At 37.8% G+C, this 25,335-nt stretch overlaps 1 protein-coding gene across 2 annotated transcripts in view; it reads right to left on the bottom strand.

The window, feature by feature from the left end:
- Positions 1–1,767: 1,767 nt before the first annotated feature.
- The window catches only part of Slc25a36 (solute carrier family 25 member 36), a 32,156-nt gene continuing 8,588 nt past the window's right edge, over positions 1,768–25,335 (bottom strand). The window contains exons 2-7 of one of the 2 annotated variants that reach the window (XM_032910054.1): positions 21,136–21,300; positions 19,141–19,218; positions 15,191–15,291; positions 7,870–7,936; positions 4,036–4,325; positions 1,768–3,531 (exon numbers count right to left, since the gene is read on the bottom strand). In XM_032910054.1, the coding sequence (XP_032765945.1) occupies positions 3,338–3,531; positions 4,036–4,325; positions 7,870–7,936; positions 15,191–15,291; positions 19,141–19,218; positions 21,136–21,300 (895 nt within the window). In that variant the 3' untranslated portion in view covers positions 1,768–3,337. The remainder of the gene's footprint in view (positions 3,532–4,035; positions 4,326–7,869; positions 7,937–15,190; positions 15,292–19,140; positions 19,219–21,135; positions 21,301–25,335) is intronic. The other variant, XM_032910055.1, reaches the window with a different exon arrangement.

Genomic DNA, 25,335 nt, shown 5'->3' on the forward strand with positions numbered 1-25,335 from the left:
AGAAGGTATGTGAGGGGCAGAAAGCACTCTTTATTTCATATGGTAAGATTCTGTCCTATTTATGCGGACGTATGGATCTTAGGAATGTTGAAAGTCATGGTAAAGGAGGATCACGGGCTGGGTATCAGCCCTCAGGGGTCCCTACTGTCAGGGCAGTTTGGACAGGAGAGCCTGTGAACTGAGAAGTAGGAAGAAAGTCCTCAGAGATAGGGGGAGACCAATTTCTACCACTTACATTCTTCAAATGAAATCATTATTTCACGGTGATTTTTAAAAGCCAAAATTTTTTAGACTTTAGTAAATGAACAGTTATTCTTCTGAACACCACAGATGTGCTCATCCTAACAAGGCTACTGCAAGGAGACAAAAAGGCCAGGCTGTGTTGTGTGACCTAACAGTGCTGTCATGGTATCAGAATTACAAGCCTGCTTGAACCGCTTTAATCAATCAAGCTGGTTCTACATAGTTGTACAGTGAGAACCGGAACAGAGTTTGTGAGCTTGGAGGGGCAGGCCTGTAACACCAGCACTTAGGAGGCAAAGGCAGAGAACCAGGTCTTCTTAGGTAACAAGAGCCCCTATCACCACAAAAATAAAACAAAATTTGAAGAAAAAGGCAAACCAATGCCAGGACAGAGGTCTGGGGGAGGCCGCTCCCTGGCAACTTAAAGCACTGTATGGTACCTACTAAAGCTCGCGATTGATTCCCCAGCTGGAGTGGTGTCCGAGTTCAAGCACTTGAGCACAGCAATCTGCTGCTGTGAGGGCTGCTTCTAAAAGCTACTACTCCAGCCCGGCTGAGGAAGTTCAATTTTCTGAGAAGAAAGACTGCAACAAAAGTATACAGAAAGGTCCACCCGAGCTCTTTACATTTAAAAAAAAAGATTATATGATTAAAACAAGTTTTTTTTTTAAAAAAAAAAAAACAATGCTCTGAGTATGCATTTTTTTTAAAAAAATTACAATTAAAATCTTCAAAGAAATACTTCATAGACAAATTGTGTGACACATATATGACTTTCTGTTCTGGACTGTCTGTCATACAGTAAGCCATGGTAGACCAATGCTCAGGGAAAACACAAGGCCGGCCTCACTGCTCCCTGCCAGCGGTTGCTTTTCAAGTAAACACTTGAGCCTCCAAAACCCCCTTCCTGCAGGTCACAGGCTAACTTCAAAAGCTGAGTGCAATGCACTAGACATTAATGTAGGTTTTACTTGCCAAAACCAGCCTACGACATGCTCATCCCTGAAGGACACTTATCATGGATTTACTGTGACGACGACATAAGCTGTCCCTTGGCTGCTGGTTTTCACTTCACTCTTCATCATCTGAGATCTGTGTGACCCAGAGAACATGTCCTACATTCAACACAATAGAGTGTTATGGATCTTCACAGAGCAAATGGCGCTGCATTAGGCAGTATCAATGGCACCTGAAGAGGAAACACTATAGCCTGAGACCTTCTCTACAGATTTAAGTTAACCCCCCAGGTAGGGATTAATTTTTTGGTATGTTCCATGTAACAGATGTCAAAGCTGCAATAATTCCAAAGGTAACAATCCATACCTGCCTTTGGTCTCCAAATAGATTGGAATATTCTTTTTTTTTTTTTTTTCGGAGCTGGGGACCGAACCCAGGGCCTTGTGCTTGCTAGGCAAGCGCTTTACCACTGAGCTAAATCCCCAACCCAGATTGGAATATTCTTAATTCCAATTGAGCACCTCAAAAACATCCAGTTACTGATTACAAGGAAGTCAAGATGAGACATTTAAGAGGGAATTAAACTTCATTGGTGACAGCAGAGAAAGCGCTCAGTGGCATGCAGCTTTTCCATAATACTGTGGTGTAACACAGCACATGTACAATACTGTAAGATCTCCAAAACATACCTAAAGTCCAGAAAAATATGAACACTTCTTCTGCCTAATACATAGCAATGTTAAAGAAATTAATATGAATTCTATTCTTACCCTTTCAAAAGGCCACAAAGTGCATTTCCAAAGTCATTCTGAAGAGAAAGCCATTGCACAAAATGTAAAGTTAAGTAAGGTACACTGATGAGTACCACAGTAGAGTTTAATTGTAGAAGTTCTATATACCAGTATAGCAACATCCATAGGAAAATCTACAGTATTGCAGCAAACACCTTTATAATGGCCACATGTATATTAAAGTATTCAAAGATGTTGCTGACTCAACAGCAACATTTAAAAACTATCTTGTTTACAAGGAACTAAAACTAAGCTGGCTCTGAGAGAGCAGTGAGGGAGCTCGGGCAGAGCGCTTGCCCAGTGCAGCACACTCACCTACAGGCTCTCTGCCAACTAAGATTCGTTGTATCTGATGGCTGAGGGTGTCTTTTTGTAAGATTTATATGTTCCTAAATATTAGTATCACTTCAAGGAGCCTGTAAAGGGCAAAACTGAAAATTACCATTTCCTCTACCAACCAAGAATAACCTATACAGATGTGGAAACAATTCAAAGGACGAAATTCTTAATGTGAAAGTAAGCAGAAAAAATTCAAGTCATTAGTTTTCTACATTTAGAGTAAATAGTATGTAGGTATGAGTCTGTGATAATCACATTATGAATCAAAATCGCACCCATTCCTGCATCACATAATTGGAGAAGGTATGAGGATGTGCTCTACGTCACTGAGTCAGTCAGTATCCAATAGCTTATTTTACAGTCCAAAACCATTAACTCCGTGCATCTGATGTGTTAAAGTCCACATTATGATGAATACCTTTTAGCTGTGACCAAAACATTTTAATGTTGAAAATGTGAAGTATTTAAACACTATTTCACTGGTTGTCAAAACACAGTGATTACTGGTGTCAAATAACTTAAAACACTGTAACAGGCAGGCCCTTCTGGGGAACTGGGATATCGAGATCTACTTGTTCTTTTACAGTACTGCAGGAGAAGTCCGGTTAGTCATCTGTAATTGTCACTGTCATTTTTGGAAAATTACAGTACAGTATATACTGAGGAATGATTTTGTCTAAACAACCAAAAATGCTCATGGAATTAACACTATATTCTGACTGTCATAAACCAGTAAAAGAAAACTGGAGCTGGTGAATAGTAGAGAAAATGGCAATTTTGAGACAGGAATGCTTTTCAAAGCATTCTCTAAGAGGCAGCCCAGGTGTCCTCACTGAAAGATCAATGTGGTGTGGTAGTACCTTACTTCCTAAAACCAAGCTTCCACTCAGCCACGATAGTTACACGTTTCCCCACTACTGTCTTCTGACCACCATGCTGGCTTCAAGATTCCATGGTCCACTGTGATCGTTTGGTCTTCCTGCTCTGCAGCACGGCAGCCCCTGCTGCTATCCGTTGAGTAGGTAGACCACCAGTTCGTAGGTGGCCATCATAATGGCTGTGTTTGGAATCTGTCTCACCAGATGAGTTGTTAGGCCACGGTAAAGAGACCCATAGCCTTCTTCTTGAACAATCAAAGACAGTGTCTGAAAAAAAGATCTGTATTTTGTCCCTTCTTCACGTAGTCTTGTTCTTACAACTTCTGTTTAGGAAAAAAGGAAAATCATTACTGCAACATTACTGCTACCTTTTTACCCTCCTCATACCAAGCTCATAGCTGATCTGTCACTATAAACTCATGACAGTGATTCAATGTATAGCTTATTGAAACCAGTCAAACTGTCAACACCAAACTAATACAATCCAAGTCATATACACTAAGATAAAAGGGTGTAAAATAAATAAGGCCTAATGAACAAAAAATATTCATAAATGTAGTAAAGATGAATACAGAATATAGTAGAAGGAAATTTTTGGTGGGCAGTTTAATGTGCTAATATAAAAAATAGAAAATTGCTTGGGTCCTTGTAATTTAAAGGCTTTAAATCAGAGGTCCATTTCTGACATGTCCCTGGGCAAATTAACAATTTAACATTTCTTCTTGTTTTCCATTAAAAAAAACTATGGCATAACTAGACTTAAACTATTAAGAACAGCGTCTAATTATATGGCAATTGAGTCTCGTGTGGCCCAGTCGCCCTCTCACCGTGTGGATATGCGACAGTTGTGGCACAGGTTTTTGATGTGGCAGCAGCTAGCATCATTCTCACAAAATCCGATGCTTCCTTCACAGACTCCTCGTCAGTCTCCATCATAGAAGCAGTCTTACACTCCAGTAGCTTTTGCTTTATACTTTCATAAATAACAAAATGGATAACTGTCTCTGATATGCCAGCATATGAGGCAGACATGCCCCTATAAAATCCTCTCAGTCCGTCTGTCTGATATACTTTACGAACACATTCAAAAGCACCCATTCGTTTCTCCCCACGATTCCTGAAAGAAAAAAAGACAAAAGTATTACTGACATTAAGTACTGAAATATTTTTGTCGAAATTAACAAGATATGTATTTTTTAAAATATGGCACTCTACTAAACAATGGTCTTTTGTATACTCATTAAAAAACTCAAAGTATACATTTATACTTTATAAATATAGTATAGATTTTTCTAATCTTCTCTTAAATATCTTATTAGGTGTATTACAAGTTACACACACACACACACACACACACACACACACACACACACACACACACACACACACAGTAGATGCTCTACCTTTAAGAATACCTACAGTGTCCCTAAGCGGCACTGAGAGACTGTCTTTGGGAAGATACTGAGTTGTCAGTGTAAGGATTGAGTCCTTATTTTCCAGGCTACTCTACAGGAGTCCGACTTACATTTATCTGGTAACAAATATCATGTCATTGCTTTACTGAAAAAACACAACATACTACATACACTGATTCTTCAGCTTCCTGTACTCCTCAAAGGGATTCAGGTGGGAGGAAATAAATTCTCAGTGAATTCTCCTAGGGAACTCCTGGCCATGCTCAAGTGTTGACCCAAGGAAGACTCATAAAGTATCAACACCCCAAGCTCTTGACACCGTGGTCGTTCCGGTTCTAATGAGGCTAAATCTCCTTTGCATTGAGTGACCTGAACAATGAGGGCCAGCGTTCTGCTGCGTATCATAATCTCAGCACTTTGGGAAGTAGAGGCCAGTGGATCTGTGTGAGTTTGAGGCCAGCCCAGTCCACACAACGAGTTCCAGGACAGCCAGAGCTATATAATCATGACTCTGTCTCAAAAAACCAAACTAGCCTTGCCCCCAAAAGCCAAGGGAGGTGTTAAAATTATGACACTGTACCTTAAAGTAAGAATTATAACTGGGTTTCTTTCAATTTCACAAAGGTCCACCTGAAGAGTTACCAGATAAATCTAAGTCAGAATCCCATGGAGCAGCCTGGAAAATAATGACTCAATCCTTACACTGACAACTTCCCAAATATCTTCCCAAATACAATCTCTTAGTGCCGCTTAGGGACACTGTAGGTATTCTTAAAGGTAGAGAGAATCTACTCTGTGTGTGTGTGTGTGTGTGTGTGTGTGTGTGTGTGTGTGTGTGTAACTTGTAAAAATACTCACTGTAATAATAACTGTGATATTTTACAATAATATAATGTCACACTTTTAAAACCATTGGCTATTTATTTTATCTGAATTACTTTCAGATTTTTGGCTTACAACCATCTGTAATGAGATCTGATGCCCTCTTCTGGTGTGTCTTAAAGACAGCTACAGTGTACTTATATATAATAAATAAATAAATCTTCAAAAAAAAAATCCAGCTTATAATAAAGATAAAGAAGTTTAAGGAAAGGCCTGATTCAAAGAGGAATAAAGGGAGTGGTACCTTCAGGGCATGACACCACGTAGCTGATGAAGGAGTCTGTGAAACAAACAAATGAGGATTTCCTAGACCTAGAAACTATCAACAAGTCTTTTACCTGTGCCCTTCAACTCCATTAACAATGTATATAACCATTCATTCATTAACTCATTCAATCAGTTCTGCCCTTCTAGAGAATCCTAATACAAACAGATAGGATTGGCTATTTAAGTAGTACAATCTCCATTTTCTACGCTGAGGCCAACAGTAAGAGCTCAACCGCACTGTTTCCGGTAGTCTGCTCTCAGTTGCCAAAAGTCTTATACTTTAGATTCCCTGAGATTTACTCTTATTGGTTCCTGATTAAAACAGGACTTTTAAAAAGAGCTATTCATTGATCTATCTGTTTAAAATAAACCTCCCTGACTCCTGGTGAATCTTCTAACATGAAGTGGTATTTGTTCGACATAGCTTTGATGAATGAATCGCTCTTTCTTTGGTAAGACATACATGCCGTGTTATTAGACTGTCTCATTATCAACTATTATATAGCTGTTGCTTCTGGTGGGAGATCCACATTTCAAAGGAAGCAGAAGCACCAACAAATACTCAATAGAAAGTGCTATGCAGAATGCTGGGGAAGACGTTTCAACCACAAGTGTCCTCTCAGTGGACTTGGTATGCAACAGTACTGACTGGCTAAGAAGGCAGTATTACTGGAGTAGTACTGGCAGGTCTACTTCAGGGTTTCCCATCTGCTTTCTGACTGGATCAGACAGTGAGTGTCTCACTCCATAGGAAAGGTTTCCCATTTGATTCTGAAAACTGGTCAAAGCCCCAGGGGAAGTGACTGCTAAATGGACATGACAGGCCTGTCAGACTGTCTTCTAAGTAACAGTGCTCATGCCCACAGAAGGATGCTGCTGCCAGCGTCTTTTTGTAAAGGTGAGCTGTGACTACAGATCGTCAGAGGACAAAGAACTAACAACTGTTGAATGTTCAGTTATAACGGGATAGCTGACCTTCAGAGACTCAGCACACACCGTTGGAAGAAGGGGTGGGAAGAATGTAAGAGACAGAAGAAAGACATTGAGGACACGGCAGCCATGATGACCTGCACAGAATCTCCACAAGACTGGCCAGTCAACACTGTTGAGGGAGGGGAAGGGGTTCCTAGAATGCCATTTTCTCCTGAAGATTTAGGTGCAGTTAAAGGTTGATGGGGAATAGAATTTCTTCAGTGGTGTAGCTGTTTTAAGGGGCCCACCCTCTTGTAAACAAACTCTTACCCATGGCTCCTAGAAATAACCCTAAAGAACTGCACAGTAGCACACACACAAAAGACAAAAGGAAAAATGGAGCTAGTATCACTCAGAATGAAAACATGACAGAGAATGTGCGTGCATGTGTGCGTGCATGTGTGTGCATGCGCGTGTGTGTGAGAAATGCATTCCATCCATGTGTGGAAATGTAATGCCATCTCATTTTTATATAAAATCAGCAGCCAAAAAAGGATAAACAAGACAAGACAGCCTGGCCCTGAGGAATTACAAATACAAATTTATATATAAAAAATTAGCTAAATCCATGTTAGCTTAATTTTTTAAAAAGATTTATTTATTTATTATATATAAGTACACTGTAGCTGCCTTCAGACACACCAGAAGAGGGCATCAGATCTCATTACAGATGGTTGTGAGCCACCATGTGGTTGCTGGGAATTGAACTCAGGACCTCTGGAAGAGCAGTCACTGCTCTTAACCGCTGAGCCATCTCTCCAGCCCTGCTTAATTTTTTTTTTTTTTTAAATTTAATGCTGGTGAGATGACTCAGTAGTTAAGAGCACAAGCTACTCTTCCAGAGGTCCCAAGTTCAATTCCCAACAACCACGTGATGGCTCACAACTGTGTATAAAGGGATAGGAGTCTCTCTCCTGGCACGCAGATATACCTGTAGACAGAGTACACACACATTTACAAAAAAAGAAAAAGGAATCAATATACCTTAAGGTAGGTGTGGTAACTCACCAATAAGCACAACACTTGAAAGACTGAGGCTATAAGGTATAAGATCAGTAAGATCACCATGCATTAGAAGGCAACCCGTGCTCCTCCTGGGTACAGCAAGACCACATGAAAACATACCTTGCATCAAGCTGCAGCCGAGTCTTTATAAGCCAAATGGGGTTTGTTGCAGTGATCGCAGTAAAACCTAAACAAATACATTTAAAATGATGTCAGCAGATAAGAACCACATTATTCACATTAAGGATCTTTACATTATTATATGAATCTATTGTAAAGAAAATGTCTACAAATGTTGAAAGTATTAACTGATGTCCAGGTGACCATGAGCACCTGTTCACAATTCTGGCCTTCCTAGATGATTCTTACAGGAGCAGACTCTGACCTCACCTACAGCGTTCTAACCTACATGACAACAGGGTGCTCGATACTCTATAATTTGTTCACAAACAAATCTTGTGTAATCAAAAGCTAAAAAGCATGCACTATGAACAGCTGCCCGGGTGAATCCTATCACCCGGTACACTACATACTAATATTTAGGTCTGTGGGTCAGAAGTCTGGCTCAGAATCTTTTTTCAACAGATAATAGATAAGTATTAGCAGAGGTGAGATTTGTGCTAGGGTTAATAGCTGGAGCTACTTATAACTCATTACCCAATTAAACAAATAAAAACTCTTTACAAAAGTTACAACCTGAACTTTTCTTCTCACTTCTACAGAGAGTGAAGAAGGTCAGTAGGGTGGAAAGCAGCTCTCTGTTGCTAACATTCACCTAGGACGGGGTGGCTCAGTTTTAGTATAAATTAGGATCTCTGGAGCAGTGTGCTTCTGGGACCATGCATTATCTTTTATTTTTAGGAAAGCAAAATAGGAAATGCTATCTTAATGACAAGAATTTATAAAGATGTTTCATCTATGAGTGCTTGTTTTTCCAGATAAGATCAGTAACACAAACTTCACAGAATTACATTTATTCAACTGGCCTTTAAATTCACTGAAAACTCACATAGAGAAATAAGGAACCAGTTATTTTAATATCTTCTATTAAATACTATCAGGTCAAGCCGGCTGCTTTTAGAAAGACATACTATACTCAGCACATTTACTATGAGAAAATGCTGTGATGTATTTAATCCTCGGCTTCTAAAGCCGCTACATTAAGAGATGCCTTTACCAGGCTGTGTACAGGCTGACTGCTCTCTCGTTCCCCTTCTGCAGTGTCAGACAGTCAACTTCCTCAAACCTTACTTCTTTTTATGCCCTGCTTTACCACTGCAGAAATAGCCACATCTCACATGAAGGGGTGCTCTCAATTAAGCCTGTTTAGGAAGATAAAGTTTGGCTTACTAACTGTTTAATAATATTTTGACTAGGATATAGTTTCTGCCTTTAAGTGCCTTTAATACTACATAAAGAGGAATGAGACCAATAACTTTGGCATTAGCAGGTAATAACATAATCAATTTAAAATATGGAACAGACTGCCAAAGAATATTCTTTTTTTTAAAAAAGAGACTCTTCTCATAGATTTATTCTTGGTAAAAGAAACAAAACCATGACTATCAGATTAGTTTGAATATTTGTCTTACATACTTAGTCTGAGAATACACACTGTTTTTTTTTTTCTTTTGAATCTCACTTTTCTAAATGAGAAAGTTAAACTCAACAAATTAAAATTATACATTTTCAGACATCAATACAGGCCAAAACACCAACTAAATGATTCTTTGTCGTTGGGGACTGAAACAAGGGTTTCACAGCTGCTACACCAGTGGTCTAATTACAAAGCCACACTCCTAGCCCAAATTCTTACTTACTAAACAAGAATTGTATCACCGAAATATTTATATTAGCTAGGTGCCTACACAGTAATATTAAGAGTTTCTAATTGAAAAGGAGCAGGATAAAACCACACTATTCATTATTTACAATGACTTTTAATAAGAACCTGCCTTCTTATAAAACTTAATTTAAAAGGCATATAGTAGAATTCCTTCTCGAGCTAAAAATAAAGCTATTCAATTAAAAACTTTCATTCAGCTTACTTTTTTGAAAAGATTACCACCAATTTTAAATTTAAAATAAAACACTTAGTTTTTGTGCCCTTAATTGTCTTCTAAGTCACAAAATCCCTCACTTTAAGATAGGAGCACCGCATTAAAAAATATTTTAAATTATTACTAGGTATACTAAATTTTTAATACTCAAATGGAAACTTTAATATTTCTCTGTAAATAAACAATGTCAGAAAGCAAACAACAGGTATTTCTCACTTAACTAAAATTCATTTCCAGATACAATATGTAATAAGCCAACATTAAAACTGAGGTGAGTGAGAGAGTGTTATCTGTAATTGGCTTTCCTGTGAGCTCTGCTTACTGTGATCGTTCTGGTACCACCTAAGCACAGACAAACTAGCTGATCAGCAAATCATCTCCTGACTCCGATAAGGAATCTAGGCATTAGCTATAGGTTTTTAGCTGTTGGTCCTTTAAAAAAAGCTAACTGGTTCTTAAGCTTTACAGTATTACTTTCTCCTAACAACAACAACAACAACAACAACAACAACAACAACAATAAATAAATAAATAGCAAGACAGACATTATTAGGCTAATTAAATCTGGAAAAATATAACCTATTAACCCAAGAAATAAAGCAAGGAAAGAAACAAAATTTTACTATTAACAAAATTATATGGTAAGGAAGTTTGTGGTTAGCCACAACTACACATTTTCTTGCTACATTTACAACAAATGCACACAGATGTTGGGCATGATGATCTTGAAGTTTAGAAATTGTCTATCAGTTTTTATTCTGCATTTTAGCTTTGTTACATTTTTAATAAGAGACTAATATATTCAGAACACCCAATAAATCATTAAAAACAAACTGGGAAGTACAGTGTGGAATCCACTTGTAGATTAAAACTGTATATTGTTCCAGAATCAGTTAAGCAAAGTGCCAATAGCGGCCTTTAGTTAGTAGTATCAGTTTTTACTGAGAAACTTTAGAAAACTTTAAATGTAAATTTAAGTTGTGCATAAAATCAAACTCTACTTGATAATATAAGTCAATTAAAAAAATAAGGAAACCCCACCTATAGAAACTCCCTGAGAATGTTTAAATGAGTGATACCTGCAGTATTGCGTTTCAGCTCTGAAAGTACAAAGCATACACAACCTCCTAAGACTAAAGTATTCAAACTATTTTAAAAATTAAAACTACCCTAAACCAGCTAAGACCTTATTCACTATAGCCTGCATTTCTTAGAAAGAAGACAAACTAGTCTTTTAAAAAGGAGCAGTAACTAAGTATCAATAGTTCAGAGTGGAAAGCACTGTATTAGACTTCTAAATGTTAGCTAAGCAAAGACAAAAGACAACTGCTATTATTAACAGCTGTAGGACAGCATATTAAAACTACAAACTCTCTACATATTCATATATACTTCTGTCAGTCTGTGAAGGTCCAGGCAGTAATGGCTAAGCTGAAGACCCCAGGTTTACAATGTTAACTGAAGAGTAGACCATTTTTCCTTCTAGAAGGCTTACAAAGGGAGAATTAAATCTTTATGAAACAGTCGACAATGTACACAATCCATGTCCCGCCTTTACTCATCTACAGCTACCAGAAAATCCCAGGTGTGTTTTTTTTTTTTTTTTGGTTCTTTTTTTTCGGAGCTGGGGACCGAACCCAGGGCCTTGCGCTTCCCTAGGCAAGCGCTCTACCACTGAGCTAAATCCCAACCCCCCAGGGTGTGTTTCTTATACTAGAGGCTGCAAGAGATGCTCAGTTCAGTACTCACGAGGTTTAAGTTAGTCCATATTTCTACAGGAAGTGACCTGCGGATGGGGAGCATGAGATGACACGATCTCACTCTTTTCTCGGGAGAAATGTACAGTAAATGCCTAAAATAGACACAGGCTTTTCTGTATCATAACAACAAGTAGCGACCTCATCAGACACATGTGTACAAACTGAATCTCACTGAAGGATTTAAGAAATATTTACTGTGAGATTTTTAAGTTAAGAGAATATCAGAATGTGCCTTGTGTTTAAAATAAAAGTGCACAGAGTACTGACAATCCCGCCATCTTCAGCAGATTCAGAGTCCAAATACTTACCTAAAAGATGATCAATTTTGTCTTAAAGAAAAAATGCTAACCTTGTCAAGGGAGAATCTAAAAAAAAAAAAAACAACAACAAAAAACCGAGAAGGGATTCTGTGTCCCATTTCCTCCTATCACTATTACCTACCATGAAAAGAGTTGTAAACTCTTCTGTTCTGTAACACTCAGATTATCTAGTGATTAAAATAAACAGACAAACAGAAACACACAGAGCCCCAACAGAGTATTACAGTCTGGAACTTTGCGTAACTAATAAAGTACACATTGCTAACAGTGGTACCTGTCACCTGGGACTCTAGCAGTAATACTGCACATCCATACTTATGGAATATTTTGGGTTATTGTATTAATTCTTGTTTCTACAAAACAGAAAACAGGGAAAATGTTCACAAGTAAGCATACAAAGCAGCTGCCCAACCATGCATTGGCTGAATCCTGTAAGGTAAGCTTTACATTTAAGGGCAAACACCTAACCTTGCATTCAAATAATGAAGTTAAAATTCACAGGAAAAAAATACCTTGAAATATAAATAGATAATATATTCTGTAAGCAAATACTACTCAGTAGGTATACTGACAATATTGAATGATTATGAATGATTATATTTTTGATATACTAGAAACTTCACACTGTATGGATAAATAATAATAAAAGTAGAAACTCATTTCCTTTATATTTATGTTACATATAAAAAGAATGTGTTTGTCAGGCAAACTTTTAAAAATTGGGAATTACTATAAAGAAAGAAGAAATTTCATACAACTTTTTGGCATACCAATAGGTGTCATGGTACACTCAGAAGGTTACTCAAGATTATTTCACAAGACACAAAACAGATACCCTCAATAGCTATAGTAAGCCATGTCAACAGCTGTACGTAAGGGGGAAAGGTGGGTAAAACACAGAAGCAATCAGCCTTGCTTGGATGAAATATCTTTGTAATTGGAAAACGTTTCAGTAAACAAAATCATATAGTCCATTTTAGGTGTGGCCATTTATAAAATGCAAAAAAAAAAACAAAACAAACAAACAAAAAAAAACAAAACAAAACAAAAAAAAAACAAAAAAAAACCAAACCAAAAAACCCTCTTTAACAGCACTTTAACTAAATTTTAATGTTTAAATTACATGTTTTAGTTGATTTGGAAAATATGTAAAATGAAACTGAAGAGAGGCTGAGTGTGCTGACTGGTATGGCACAACTGCTAAGGCCATACGGCTGAGTACTTTAATGTATTTTTGCTACTAAGGTGACAAGGTTAGCATTTTTTTAGCAGCCGGTTAAGAACTTTTCCACACATGACTTATCTTTAAGTACTTTGTACCTCTAAACCATCCTTCAATGTCCAAAAACACGATCCCGAAGACAACCAGAACAATCTGGTGCAGATTATTTTAAGAATAAATGGGGCAAAAACTACCTTAGTCAATCTGTACGGGACCACTCTGTTTCACCAGCCTTGTAGAGACTCAAAAACTGCAAAGCTAAACGTTAATACTAATGAACAGTGCAAAGAAATGTAGAAGGCATAATTTTCAGGACAATGTAACTGTAAACAAATGAAAAAATACTTTCAAATTACACAGTAAGTACACAGTGTTATAATGTCTGTATATGCATGCTTATCAATTTATAAAATTCAACTTGGAAAACAGTATTAATGAAGCTGTTAGACATTTGAGGAAAGAATTGAAAAGCTTTACTTAATTACTTTGCAATAAAAAACCAGTAATAAATTTTAATATATCCTAATAAAATAAGATTCTGGTAAGAATGTAGATACTTTGACCCTCTAACTTTGCAATATTAAATCTATAATAAACACTGTCAACTAAATGACTGTTTTAACTAGTTTCTTGACTTTTAATTTTTTATAGTAACATTAACATTTCTTTTTAATTTTCTGGAGTTAGACATAAATAATCCTACTGCCCCCAAACCACAAATGCTGAAATCTAGAAATATATTATTGATCTAATGTAATGGTTACTGGATTTATAACTAAGTGGCCCAAGTTTCACCAATATTCGGTCAAATACGTAAGAGGAAAACATTCATAATCTATACATATTGTAAGTAAAAAAATTCTAGTTTATAACTAGGTGAATATTATTACACTAAGAACTAATTCTTAAAACCCAATCTATCCAGATTAATTCAGTTATTCCATGGATAAGGTCATAAAAACTCCCAGGAATTACCTAACTTACTTAAGCTTATCTCGAAGCTGGCAAATCAGAGGATATAGTATCTTGATTTTAAACACTGTCCCTTCCAGCTTCAAAATGTCAATCAGCCAACCATTGTAAAATGTAAAGTCTTGAAAACAATTTGTAAAGTATATACTAGATTTATTAATATGGCAAACGTTATCGATATTTCACAAATCAGTATTTCAAGCATACATTTGGTTAAATATGTGGTTCAAAATTAAACTATTCTAAATAGAAAATGATTAGCAGTTTACGGCATTCCTTAAGCACACAATGGGAAGTCAATTTATTGATCAACAGCTGATAAAAGCAGCTATAGTTTTATGAAATTACAGGACAATTTGGAAATATGAGGTAGATACATTAATAATTTTCAGAAAACTGGGAGACATTTCTACTAAGAACTAAAATTCAAGGCTTTGTCTAACATGCATGGCAGCAAATGACTCCAGAATCAGAAGAGCAAACCAATCTTTACTACTCATCCTTAGAAGGTGGGCAGAGACCAGCGAGGGCTGTTTTGATTCAGAATCATGTCATCATGACATTAAGTTCCTGGAAACATTTCTACACAAGCATGTACACATAAGCCAGTGTCTAAAGTTCAGGTAAATATGCAGTCCAGATTGTGAGGAATGATAAATATATTCCTAGTGGTACACCCACTATAATAACTGGGTCATAAGAAGCCTCACAAAACTGTAGCATCTGAACACAGGACACAATGAATATGGCGGGCACCAAGTATTGGCGGCATGTTCCAGACAGGAGCAAAAAGTCACTAACAGAAACTGAGGAGAGCAAGTGGCAGCTCTAACTCCAGTGGAAGAACAGCTGGACTCTTAAAGCATGAATGCATCAAATATTAACCCATACACAGCAAAATAAACATACTGTCTGCAGTCACTTAACCCTTAAATACAAAGATTTAACTGATAGCAGACTTTATGTGTAGCAAATGTTTTATTCCAATGAACAAAAACCACTGTGCACACTTTAATTATTAAAAAGCACACCAACCATCTTAATTTGATATGAAGTAATCATTAACATCTCCAGATTGAGAGGAGTTTTACTATTGAATATTCGTACCTGCCATTGCAGCTGAAATCATGTGTACTTGGGTAGAGTCAGGATCAAAAACACCGTTCAACTTTTCCTTGCAGTTTGAATAAGCAGCAAAGTATATTGCTCTAAAAATTAAAGAAAAAAGTTTATTAGTAAGATATAAATCTTCATAATTTTAGAATAGACAAGTAAAAGAGAATAAAGTCTTAGTCCTATTCAACATATCATCAGGTTTACCCATTTTTTCCACAAGGCACATTTAGTACTTTAAAAACAAAAAGCAGGGCTGGAGAGATGGCTCAGTGGTTAAGAGCACTGACTGCTCTTCCAAAGGTCCTGAGTTCAAATCCCAGCAACCACATGGTGGCTCACAGCTATCTGTGATCAGATGACCTATTCTGGTGTGTCTGAAGACAGCTACAGTGTATAATAAATAAATAAATATTAAAAAAAAAATAAAAATAAAAACAAAAAGCAGCCAAACTCAAAGGCATAGAGAACTCCTAGAAACCTTCTCAGATCACCTAAGCCGTGCTCAATATTGATAACCACTTAGCAACTACAAGAGGCAAAGAGAATTTGTCTAACTGACAACTGGAGACTCTATGCTGTGGACCAGTGCTGGTTGTACTTCTGAGTGAGAACTCAGAAGCCAGCGTACTTAACCCAAGTTAGGTGAAGATAATTTTAGAGGTAGAGCTGATCTAGTCAGTCTACTCTGGCAAGTTTTGAGATTGTATATATTCTATACTATAAGCATACACAGAACAGATTCCTAGAGTCTACTTCTACTTTTCTTGTACTGGAGATCCCACCAACGCCTCTGTCCTCTTTATACCGCTTGCCCACAATACTCTTAAGACAAAATGATGTTGACAAACATGATCAGGCCCATCAGGGCATGTTATGCTTTGTAATGCCTGTAAATACTCCATTAAATTTAGAGTTCTTTTAGCCTTTGAAGTACTGGATCATTATTGGCTGAATCAAATATTACATTATCTCTCAACGATTCTGATTTATAAATCAGTAACGAAGTAGACCAATAACTGAGAGTGAAGAGCTTCGTTACTGCACCCTTTTCCGGTGTGTTGAGTACTCTGCCTTTATGTAAGTAAGTGCATCAGTCATGGACACCAAAAGATAGTATTAGATGCTCTGCACTGGAGTTACAGATGGTGATGAAACTCCATGGGGGTACTAAAACTGAACTCAAGTCCTCTCCAAGAGCACCAAATGCTCTTAACCGTTAAACGACCATCTCTCTTTCTTCCATTATTATAGTTTTTAAAAATATGTTTAAGAAAAAGGGACCAGTTTGCTTGTATCTATAATCCTAGAAATCAATAGGTGTGGTGGTCTGAGTAGGTTTGGCCCACAGGGAGTGACACTATTAGGTCTGTCCTTGTTGGGATTGAAATGGCCTTGTTGGAGGAAGTGTGTCACTGTGGAGGTGGGCTTTGAGGTTTGATGCTCAGGCTCTGCCCAATGCAGAGAGCTTCTTTCTGGCTGCCTTTGGCTCAAGATGAAAATTCTTCAGTAAAATTCTTCAGTTCCTTCTCCAATATTGTGCCAGAATGCTGCCATGCTCCTGCCTTGATGATAATGGACTGAACCTCTGAAGCTGTAAACCAGCCCCAGTTAAATGTTATCCTTGGAAGAGTTGCCTTGGTCATGGTGTCTGTTCACAGCAATGGAAACCCTAACTAAGACAGCAGGCTAAGGCATGAGGATCATGAGTTCAAGGGCAGCCTGATCTACTGAAAGCCTGATGTTTAAAAAAGCAGGGAATTATTTAACAATTTATAACAAAACCATTCAATTTATAAAGAAAGTAATAATAAAAAGCTTAGGACATACAATTCTAAAACATGATGAGGAATAGATTCATTCCCAAGAAGAAATTACAAAAGATGTCTTAAAGAGAAATAGGTATGGAATATACATATAGGAAATATAAATATGAAAAGTAAAACATCAACTTCTAGTAAAGAGGGTATAATTACACAAAAATTAAATACATGGCAAAATACCAAAAGAAAAATTTTAGTTCATTTAGTTAGTATATTTAAGATGGATAGTAGGGAGCTAGAGAGACAGCTTAGCAGTTAAGAGCACTGACTGCTCTTCCAGAGATCCTGAAGTCAATTCCCAGCACCAACATGGTGGCTCATAACCATCTGTAATGGGATCCCATGCCCTCTTCTGGTGTGTCTGAAGACAGCTACAGTGCACTCACATACATAAAATAAATAAATCTTAAAAAGGAAAAAAGTGAACAGTAGCCACCATTCATTATCACGTGGCATAAGAGCAATGAGCTCACTGTATGAAAACAAAAACCTGGTGTGTCTTCAGAGGACAAATTAGCAATCTCTAGTTTTCAATGTGTTTTGTTACCTTTATCCAGAAACCCTACTTAGGTATTCATTCTAAAATATGTAACTTTGTGGCACCATGGTGTATGACTATAACCCCAGCATCCCAAAGGCAGAAGCAGAATTTTGAATTAAGGTCAGCCTGGCTATATAGTACTACCCTGTTTCAAAGAAAGAAAAACAAATAAAACTAATAAACTTCTTTAACTACATAAGGTGAAAGTTTGGGAATATTCACAAAACCACCGTTACAGTAGCAGCTGGAGAGATGGCTCAGAGGTTAAGAGCTCTGGTTTCCCAGAGGCCCTGCATTTGGTCCTTAGCACCCACATCAGGAAGAGTGCAACTCCAGCTCCAGGGAATCTTAATACCTCTTCTGGACTCCTAAGAATCTGCATGCATGTACACATACCAATTTGGGAGTGTGCGCATGCACATGCACACGTATGTGGCACAAGACACACACACACACACACACACACACACACACACACACACACACACACACACACACACACACACACACAATTTTCAAAAACAAATCTTTACATTTTATTTTTTTTTTTTTTTTCTTTTTTTCGGAGCTGGGGACCGAACCCAGGGCCTTGCGCTTGCTAGGCAAGCGCTCTACCACTGAGCTAAATCCCCAACCCTACATTTTATTTTATTATCACTACTTCTGTGTGCAGAGATCAGAGCTTAACTTTAGGAGTCCATTCTTTACTGTTGGTTCTGAGTGCTGAACTCAAGTCATCAGGCTTGTAGGCAAGCTCCTTCCATTACACAGAGCCCTCACTTCCACCGACCACTCACCCAGCTTCCTAAGCCCTAGCTTTGAATCCAAGACGGTGTTGCTCAGCACCTCGCTTACAGGTGTAAGCAACCGAGCTCGACTCTCACTACCTCCTTAAAATGAAAGGGAAATACAGTAAGTAATGGGATGTGGATGAGGTATGTAGTCTGAAGTCAGGTGATGAACTGGGTGTCCATGTTCATCCTAAATATGAACTTTTTTAAACAGCATGGAAGAATCCAGTTGCAGGGGATCTGATTTCCCCTTCTGGCCAGGCACACATGGTGTACATACATTTGTGCAGGAAGAACACTCACATGTAATATATTTTTTTAAAAAATGCTTATTTATAGTCAGGTAAACCTCTGGAATTCTAGTATTCATGTATATTTGAGGTTAGCAGGGCTACCCAGTAAGACTGTCTCAAAACAAAAACAAAGACATCCCTGCACACACATACAACAAACCCTTATTTTCTTTATAGACATTTTTTTGTTTTGTTTTTTGAAATATAAGTTACCAGTTAGAACTATTTTATTCACACTTCATTTTCTACGTATGAGCATCCACAGTTTAAAGTGAACACTGCACTGCCTCCTTACAACACGAATCATTTCCTGTGTTCACAGTACAATGAACTTGTTAGCCCTAGAACCAAGGTTTTCTTGTAGATTCTTCCTGATTAGCAACAAAAACTCAACTATCTTAATTTCCCACAAACACTGAAACATATGTGTCTCTGCAAATTATATCCAGATACCATGAAATAAAGACAGCCAGAATCTTACTTAGCTTTTTTTTACCTGGAGGGAGCCACTCCCACCAAATTGGGGCCTAATCCTCTAAATAATGAGCGAGGGCCCTCTTTTTCCAGGATAACCCTGAAAAGATAAAAAGCAAATTATTAAAAAGAAATGTTCTCCTATTGCCCTTTACCAATAACCCCGAACACAGCCAGTGTCCCACTTATAATGTACCTTTCAGGTCCACTGTGTTACTTATAAAGACATTTCTCATGGGAGCTGGGCACAGGAAGAAGTACTGAAGAACCAGGTGCTGTGTTAATGACAAAACGCCATATGTATTCTCTTCTAAAATGGCTGGCAAGATGGCTCAGTGGCAAGTTTACCCCAAGAAAACTAAACAGCATTGGGTTTTTCGGTGATTAATTTATAAAGAGATTAAAGAAAAGAATGAAAACCTTAAGAAAGTAGTGCTGGTGGTGCATGCCTTTAATCCCATTACTGAGTAGGCAAAAGCAGGTAAATCTTTTGTAAGTTTGATGTGAGCCAGGTCAGCCGGTGTTACATAATGAAGCCTTGTCTCAAGACAATAAGAAACCCCAGGAGTCTATATTTAAAAACAAACACACACACACATCTAGAGAGATACTGAAAGCTCTTATAGTGAAGTAAAAGCAATATTACTGAAAATCAGAACAAAATAAATCCCAGGGTCTAAGGGAGAATTTTAAGAAGACCTAATCAATGGTAATATCAGAATTGTGATGCTAAGATGTATTTCCTGGGACTGGAAGGATGGTTTAGTGGTTAAGAGCCACTGGCTGCTCTGCCCGAGTTCAATTCCCAGCACCCACACAGTGGTTCACAATCATCTGTAACCATAGTTCCCGTGGAATCTGATGTCCTCTTCTGGTGCACATATTATGTAGACAAAACACCCATATACATGAAATACATGAATAAGTAAGTAAAAGGAATACATCTCCCGCATCTATCAACACTTTTCCATAATTGTGACATTTTAAATTTAATTCAAAATTGCTGAGTTTTATTCTACCTTCCGTGTACCTGGGTAACCCAGTTAACAAGTGTGATGCAATTTAGCAGCAAATGTACACACCCTGGATGAGCTCATCTCTCCCACAAAACAAACACTACTGAGCTCAACTCAAACAGATCTGAGTCTGTGAGCTGATAAGGCAGACGCACAGGCACTGAGTTCTAATATAAACCTACAGACACAGAAACTGTTCTCAGTAAGTTTTTTATTGTTTTGTTTTTTGAGATAGGGTTTCTCTGTATAATCCTGGCTGTCCTGGAACTTGCTCTGTAGACCAGGCTAGTCTCACACTCAAGATTTACCCACCTCCATTTTCCAAGTGCTGGGATTAAAGGTATATGTTACCACAGCCAGTCTTGAAAGCTAATTAATTAAATCTAGTAATATAAACATGCTACTTTTTTCAAATCATCAGAAAATGACAACACAGATATTTAAAAACTGGGATAACTGTTTCAAGCTGCATCTGCTTAGGTTGGATGTTCTGTATGTTGTAAACAGACTGCCAGCAATTAAATGGAGGTACTTGTACACATGTGAACGTTAAACACACAATAGTTAGTTAGTACAACACTACCTTCATTTCAAAAGTAAACAGAACAGCCGTCTGGGCATGGTGGCACAGAGGCAGGCCTGTTCTAGACACTGAATTCTAGACCAGTGAGGACTACATAGTGAGACCTTGCCTGAAAACAAATCCAACAAAAAAAAAAAAAAAAATTAATCAATTCAAAACAAAATACCTGCAATACCTTTAGAAAAGAAATCCACTGGATAATGTAAAAAAATATTCTAAATATATACAATTTGGAAATACTCCATTTCACAGTCTTTATGATTGTTCTACTCTTTATGGTCTATTACTACTGATTCATACTAACTTCTGATTTTTCAGTTTTCTAAAGAACCTTTTAAAATATGGAAAATGAAAACTAAGCATGTAGGAGTCATTTAAGATCTCAGCATCAACAAAATCCATGAATTTTTGCTCTTACTTTAGACAATGAAGAGGTCCAGGGGACACTACTCGGTTGACACTGGCTCCAGCCATGGTGTTCAGCTGAACTTCAGAAATGTATAGTGTCACAGAAGATGACTGCAGCCGTGTTTTGACAACTTCCAGTGGACATGTCAGAATAGCTCCCACTGTACCACCACATCTACAAAAAACAAAACAACCCAGTAAGGGAAGAATGCAAGCACCCAACCAGCCAATGAGAATACACACTCCTACCTAGTGCTCTACAACCTTACTAAGGTTAACATTCTGAAGACTAATTTCTTTGAAAGTTTCACTTACTTGACTGCAAATTAACATTTAGTTCCCCCAAAAAGAACTAAGGGAATTAGAGAAACACTCTGTCATGCTGTAATTGGTGGCCATAGTACCCACATATCAGAATCAAACATGGAAAAAAATGAGCTTAGTAATTTACACAGAAGCATAACTAGGTAATGGAAGATTTCCAATGATGGCTTTTAGTAAGAATGACTGACAAACTGAATTAAGGCATAAGAAGTGATTAGTGCTCTTTGCCTATGGGCGGTTCATAGCTGTTAGACTCTACAGTGTGAATTATATCCCATCTTTCAAATTTCTAATCCTTTAAAAATCCCAGAACTAATTCAAAGCAATAGAACAGAGATAAATTACTTATGAATAACGGTACGTATTTCTAATTTTAAGTACTCCAACACTCAGGACTGTACTTGCAAAACATAGTTTTAGGGGTTGGGGATTTAGCTCAGTGGTAGAGTGCTTGCCTAGCAAGCACAAGACTCTGGGTTCGGTCCCCAGCTCCGAAAAAAAGAAACCCATAGTTTTACAGTCATCTGTTATGTTCAAATGTGTACAGAACAGGCAGAACTAGTGAAAAAATAAACAACAAAATTTATTTTATATAAAGGCTGATCATCAGAATAACAAAACTATCAGCAAAATGTATTATTTAAACCAGTTAAGGAAAAAAAAAGAATTTAAGTGATAACTTAAGCAATTATTCTCTAAGTACAAGTGTAGAATATTCATATATGTAATCTCAGCTTTCAAGAGGCTAAGGGAAAGCTGGGGAGAAAACTTAGTGGGTAAAAGCACTTGGAGTACAGGGACAAGGACCTCAATTGGAATCCCCAGCATCCATGTAAAGCTAGACCATATAGGCCATATAGTGCATGCTTATAACCCTAGAACTGACCTGCCTGGAAACGGAATAAGACACTGTCAAAAACATAACAAACTGAAAATTCCAGTAACAGAAAAATGGAAACAATTTCCATTTACAGCACTAAAAGCTACCCAGTGAGGTCCTAAGAACAACAACTTAGAGATTTTACTTATTGCAGTGAGGCAAGAGCTAATGGAATCCAAAGTTAATATAGAAAAAGGGCATTAGAAAAAGGAAGAAAAGCAGCCCAGCACAAGAATATATTCAGTATCACTCAAATAAAACTTCAAATAACAAGTCAATAAAAAGAAATTACTTCAGGACCCAGAATGTGACCCACATGGAGTAGATCTGGGTTTGAGGCCTAGCACCCAAATATGAAACAAAGAATACTTTATATTGATATAGTAGCTATGTGCCACTAAGAAAATTAAAACTGAAAAGCTATACCATACACAAATTTATTTTTTGGTTCTTTTTTTTTTTTTTTTTTTTCGGAGCTGGGGACCGAACCCAGGGCCTTAAGGGCCTTATGGCCTTGCGCTTCCTAGGCAAGCGCTCTACAACTGAGCTAAATCCCCAACTCCCCATACACAAATTTAAAACCTGCACTTTTTGAAAGACTGTTAAGAGAATGGAAAGACAGCCAAGGCTAATTTGCAAATCGGATGCCGACAAAGTCAGTGCTTTAACAAGATATCTAGTAAAGTTTACACGTGATAGGTGTATTTGAACAAGCACACCAAGTCTTCAGTCATCTGCCACCCGGAATGTAATAGGATACACAGCAACTTATGGCTAAAACTAAAAAGACTGACACTTGGAACAACCATATCAGAAAACAGAATGACACTTTCCACAGGTAAAGATCTATGTGAAGTAAACAGACAAGACATGATGAAATGCCTGCTAGTTTATAGCAGCTTAACATGTAGTGCCTAAAAACTGAATGTCTCAGTCAGGGTTCCTATTCCTGAACAAACATCAAGACCAAGAAGCAAGTTGGGGAGGAAAGGGTTTATTCAGCTTACACTTCCACATTGCTGTTCATCACCAAAGGAAGTCAGGACTGGAACTCAAGCAGGTCAGGAAGCAGGAGCTGATGCAGAGGCCATGGAGGGATGTTACTCACTGACTTGCTTCCCTGGCTTGCTCAGCTTGCTCTTTTATAGAACCTAAGACCACCAGCCCAGGGATGGCACCACCCACAATGGGCTGAGCCCTCCCCCTTTGATCACTAGTTGAGAAAATGCCTTACAGCTGGGTCTCATTTCCACAACTGAGGCTCCTTTCTCTGTAATAATTCCAGCTTGTGTCAAGCTGACATACAAAACCAGCCAGTTCACACTGAAAAACCACACAATTGTCTGAATTAATCAAGAACTGATGAACTGTAGTGCATCTATGTATGACCGAATACTATTCTGCAATAAAAAACCTAGGATGAACCTCAAATATTATGCTTCTTGAAAATACCTGTTACACATGGCTGTAATTATATGAGTTTTCACTTTTATGACATTGAAGAGGCAAAACTAAAGGGGCAGAAATGAGATTTGTGGTCACCAAGGGAAAGTAATTTGGAAAGACTAACTACAAGAAGTCTGAGAGAATTCTTGAGATAAAACTTTTTCTTTCTTTCTTTTTTTTTTTCCGGAGCTGAGGACCGAACCCAGGGCCTGGAGCTTGCTAGGCAAGCGCTCTACCACTGAGCTAAATCCCCAACCCAAGATAAAACTTAATCAATGATGAACTTAAGTGAAAAGTGACACACATGTCTGACAAGACAACTGAAAACAATATAGAGCAAAGGAACTAAAGGAAGCAGAGAAGTTTAAGCTTGGGTTAGCTACGAAAGGTCAAACCGTCAAAACCTGAAATAAATGGGGTAGATGATCTCCAGACCCCAGTTTTACTCAAGAGCCATTGGTAGTTGACAACTGCTAGAGTAAGTAGAATTACTTTTTCAAATTTGAGTCATGTGGCTACTGGTACAATTTCCACATTCCAGAGGATGGCCCAACACCCATGCACACAAAGGCAGCCCTAACTAGTAGGTGTATGTACGTAGGTATACATGTACGTATTTGCATGCATGTGTGTGTATGCATGAAATTGGGGGGCTGTATTAAGAGGAATATGGAGGTGTTGGAGGGAGGTTTATAGAAGTAGATATATTTCACTGCACATGTATGAAACTCTCAAGAATATAATTCTTTAAAAAGCTGTGCTGGTTAGTTTTTTGTCAATTTGATAAAAAAACTAGAGTTATGTAGGAAGCCGGAACCTTTATGGGAAAATGCCTTCAACAGCTTGGCCTCTGGGCATGTCTGTAGAGGCATTTTCTTGATAATGATTGATGTGGGAGGGTCTAGCCCACTGTGGGCGGTGCCACCCCTGAGCAGGTGGTCTTGTGTTGTTTAAGAAAGCAAAATCAGCAGCCTATGGGGAGCAAGTCAGTTAACAGTGTTCCATGGCTTCTGCTTGAGTTCAGTTCTGCTTCCTTCAGATTCTTGTCCTACCTGAGCTTTTTCCTTGGCTTCCCTCAGTGATCTACTGTACTCAAGACATATTATGCCAAACAAACCCTTTCCTTTCCAAGTTGCTTTTGGTCATGTATTTATCATACAACAGAAAACAAACTAGGAACAAAGCCAAATGTGAAAATTAGTAATATATGAAGTATTTGGAGTTGAATGCAATTTCCATTATGCAAAAACATTTAATATGTTTATGTCCACAAGTAAAAACCCAACAAGAATCTTCCCAGAATACTGTAGGGTGTTATACAGGTGAGGCAGGTACAGGTTAGAACAGGTTAGAAGCCTGTCACTGAATGAGAAGGAAGGATGGGCAAGAGAAAAGTTTGAGAGAAGTGGAGCCTGGAACGGAGAGACTGGAAGATGCTGCCGCTGAGAGAACATGAAGGCGGATGTTAAGATTCTACTCTGTACCTTTACAGGTTGTTATTAATGTTCTTAAGGGATGGATGTGTATAGGGCTTTGTATGTCTAGGTGGGCAATTACATC

This window comes from Rattus rattus, chromosome 8 (assembly GCF_011064425.1).
Source record: "Rattus rattus isolate New Zealand chromosome 8, Rrattus_CSIRO_v1, whole genome shotgun sequence".
Lineage (NCBI taxonomy): Eukaryota > Metazoa > Chordata > Mammalia > Rodentia > Muridae > Rattus > Rattus rattus.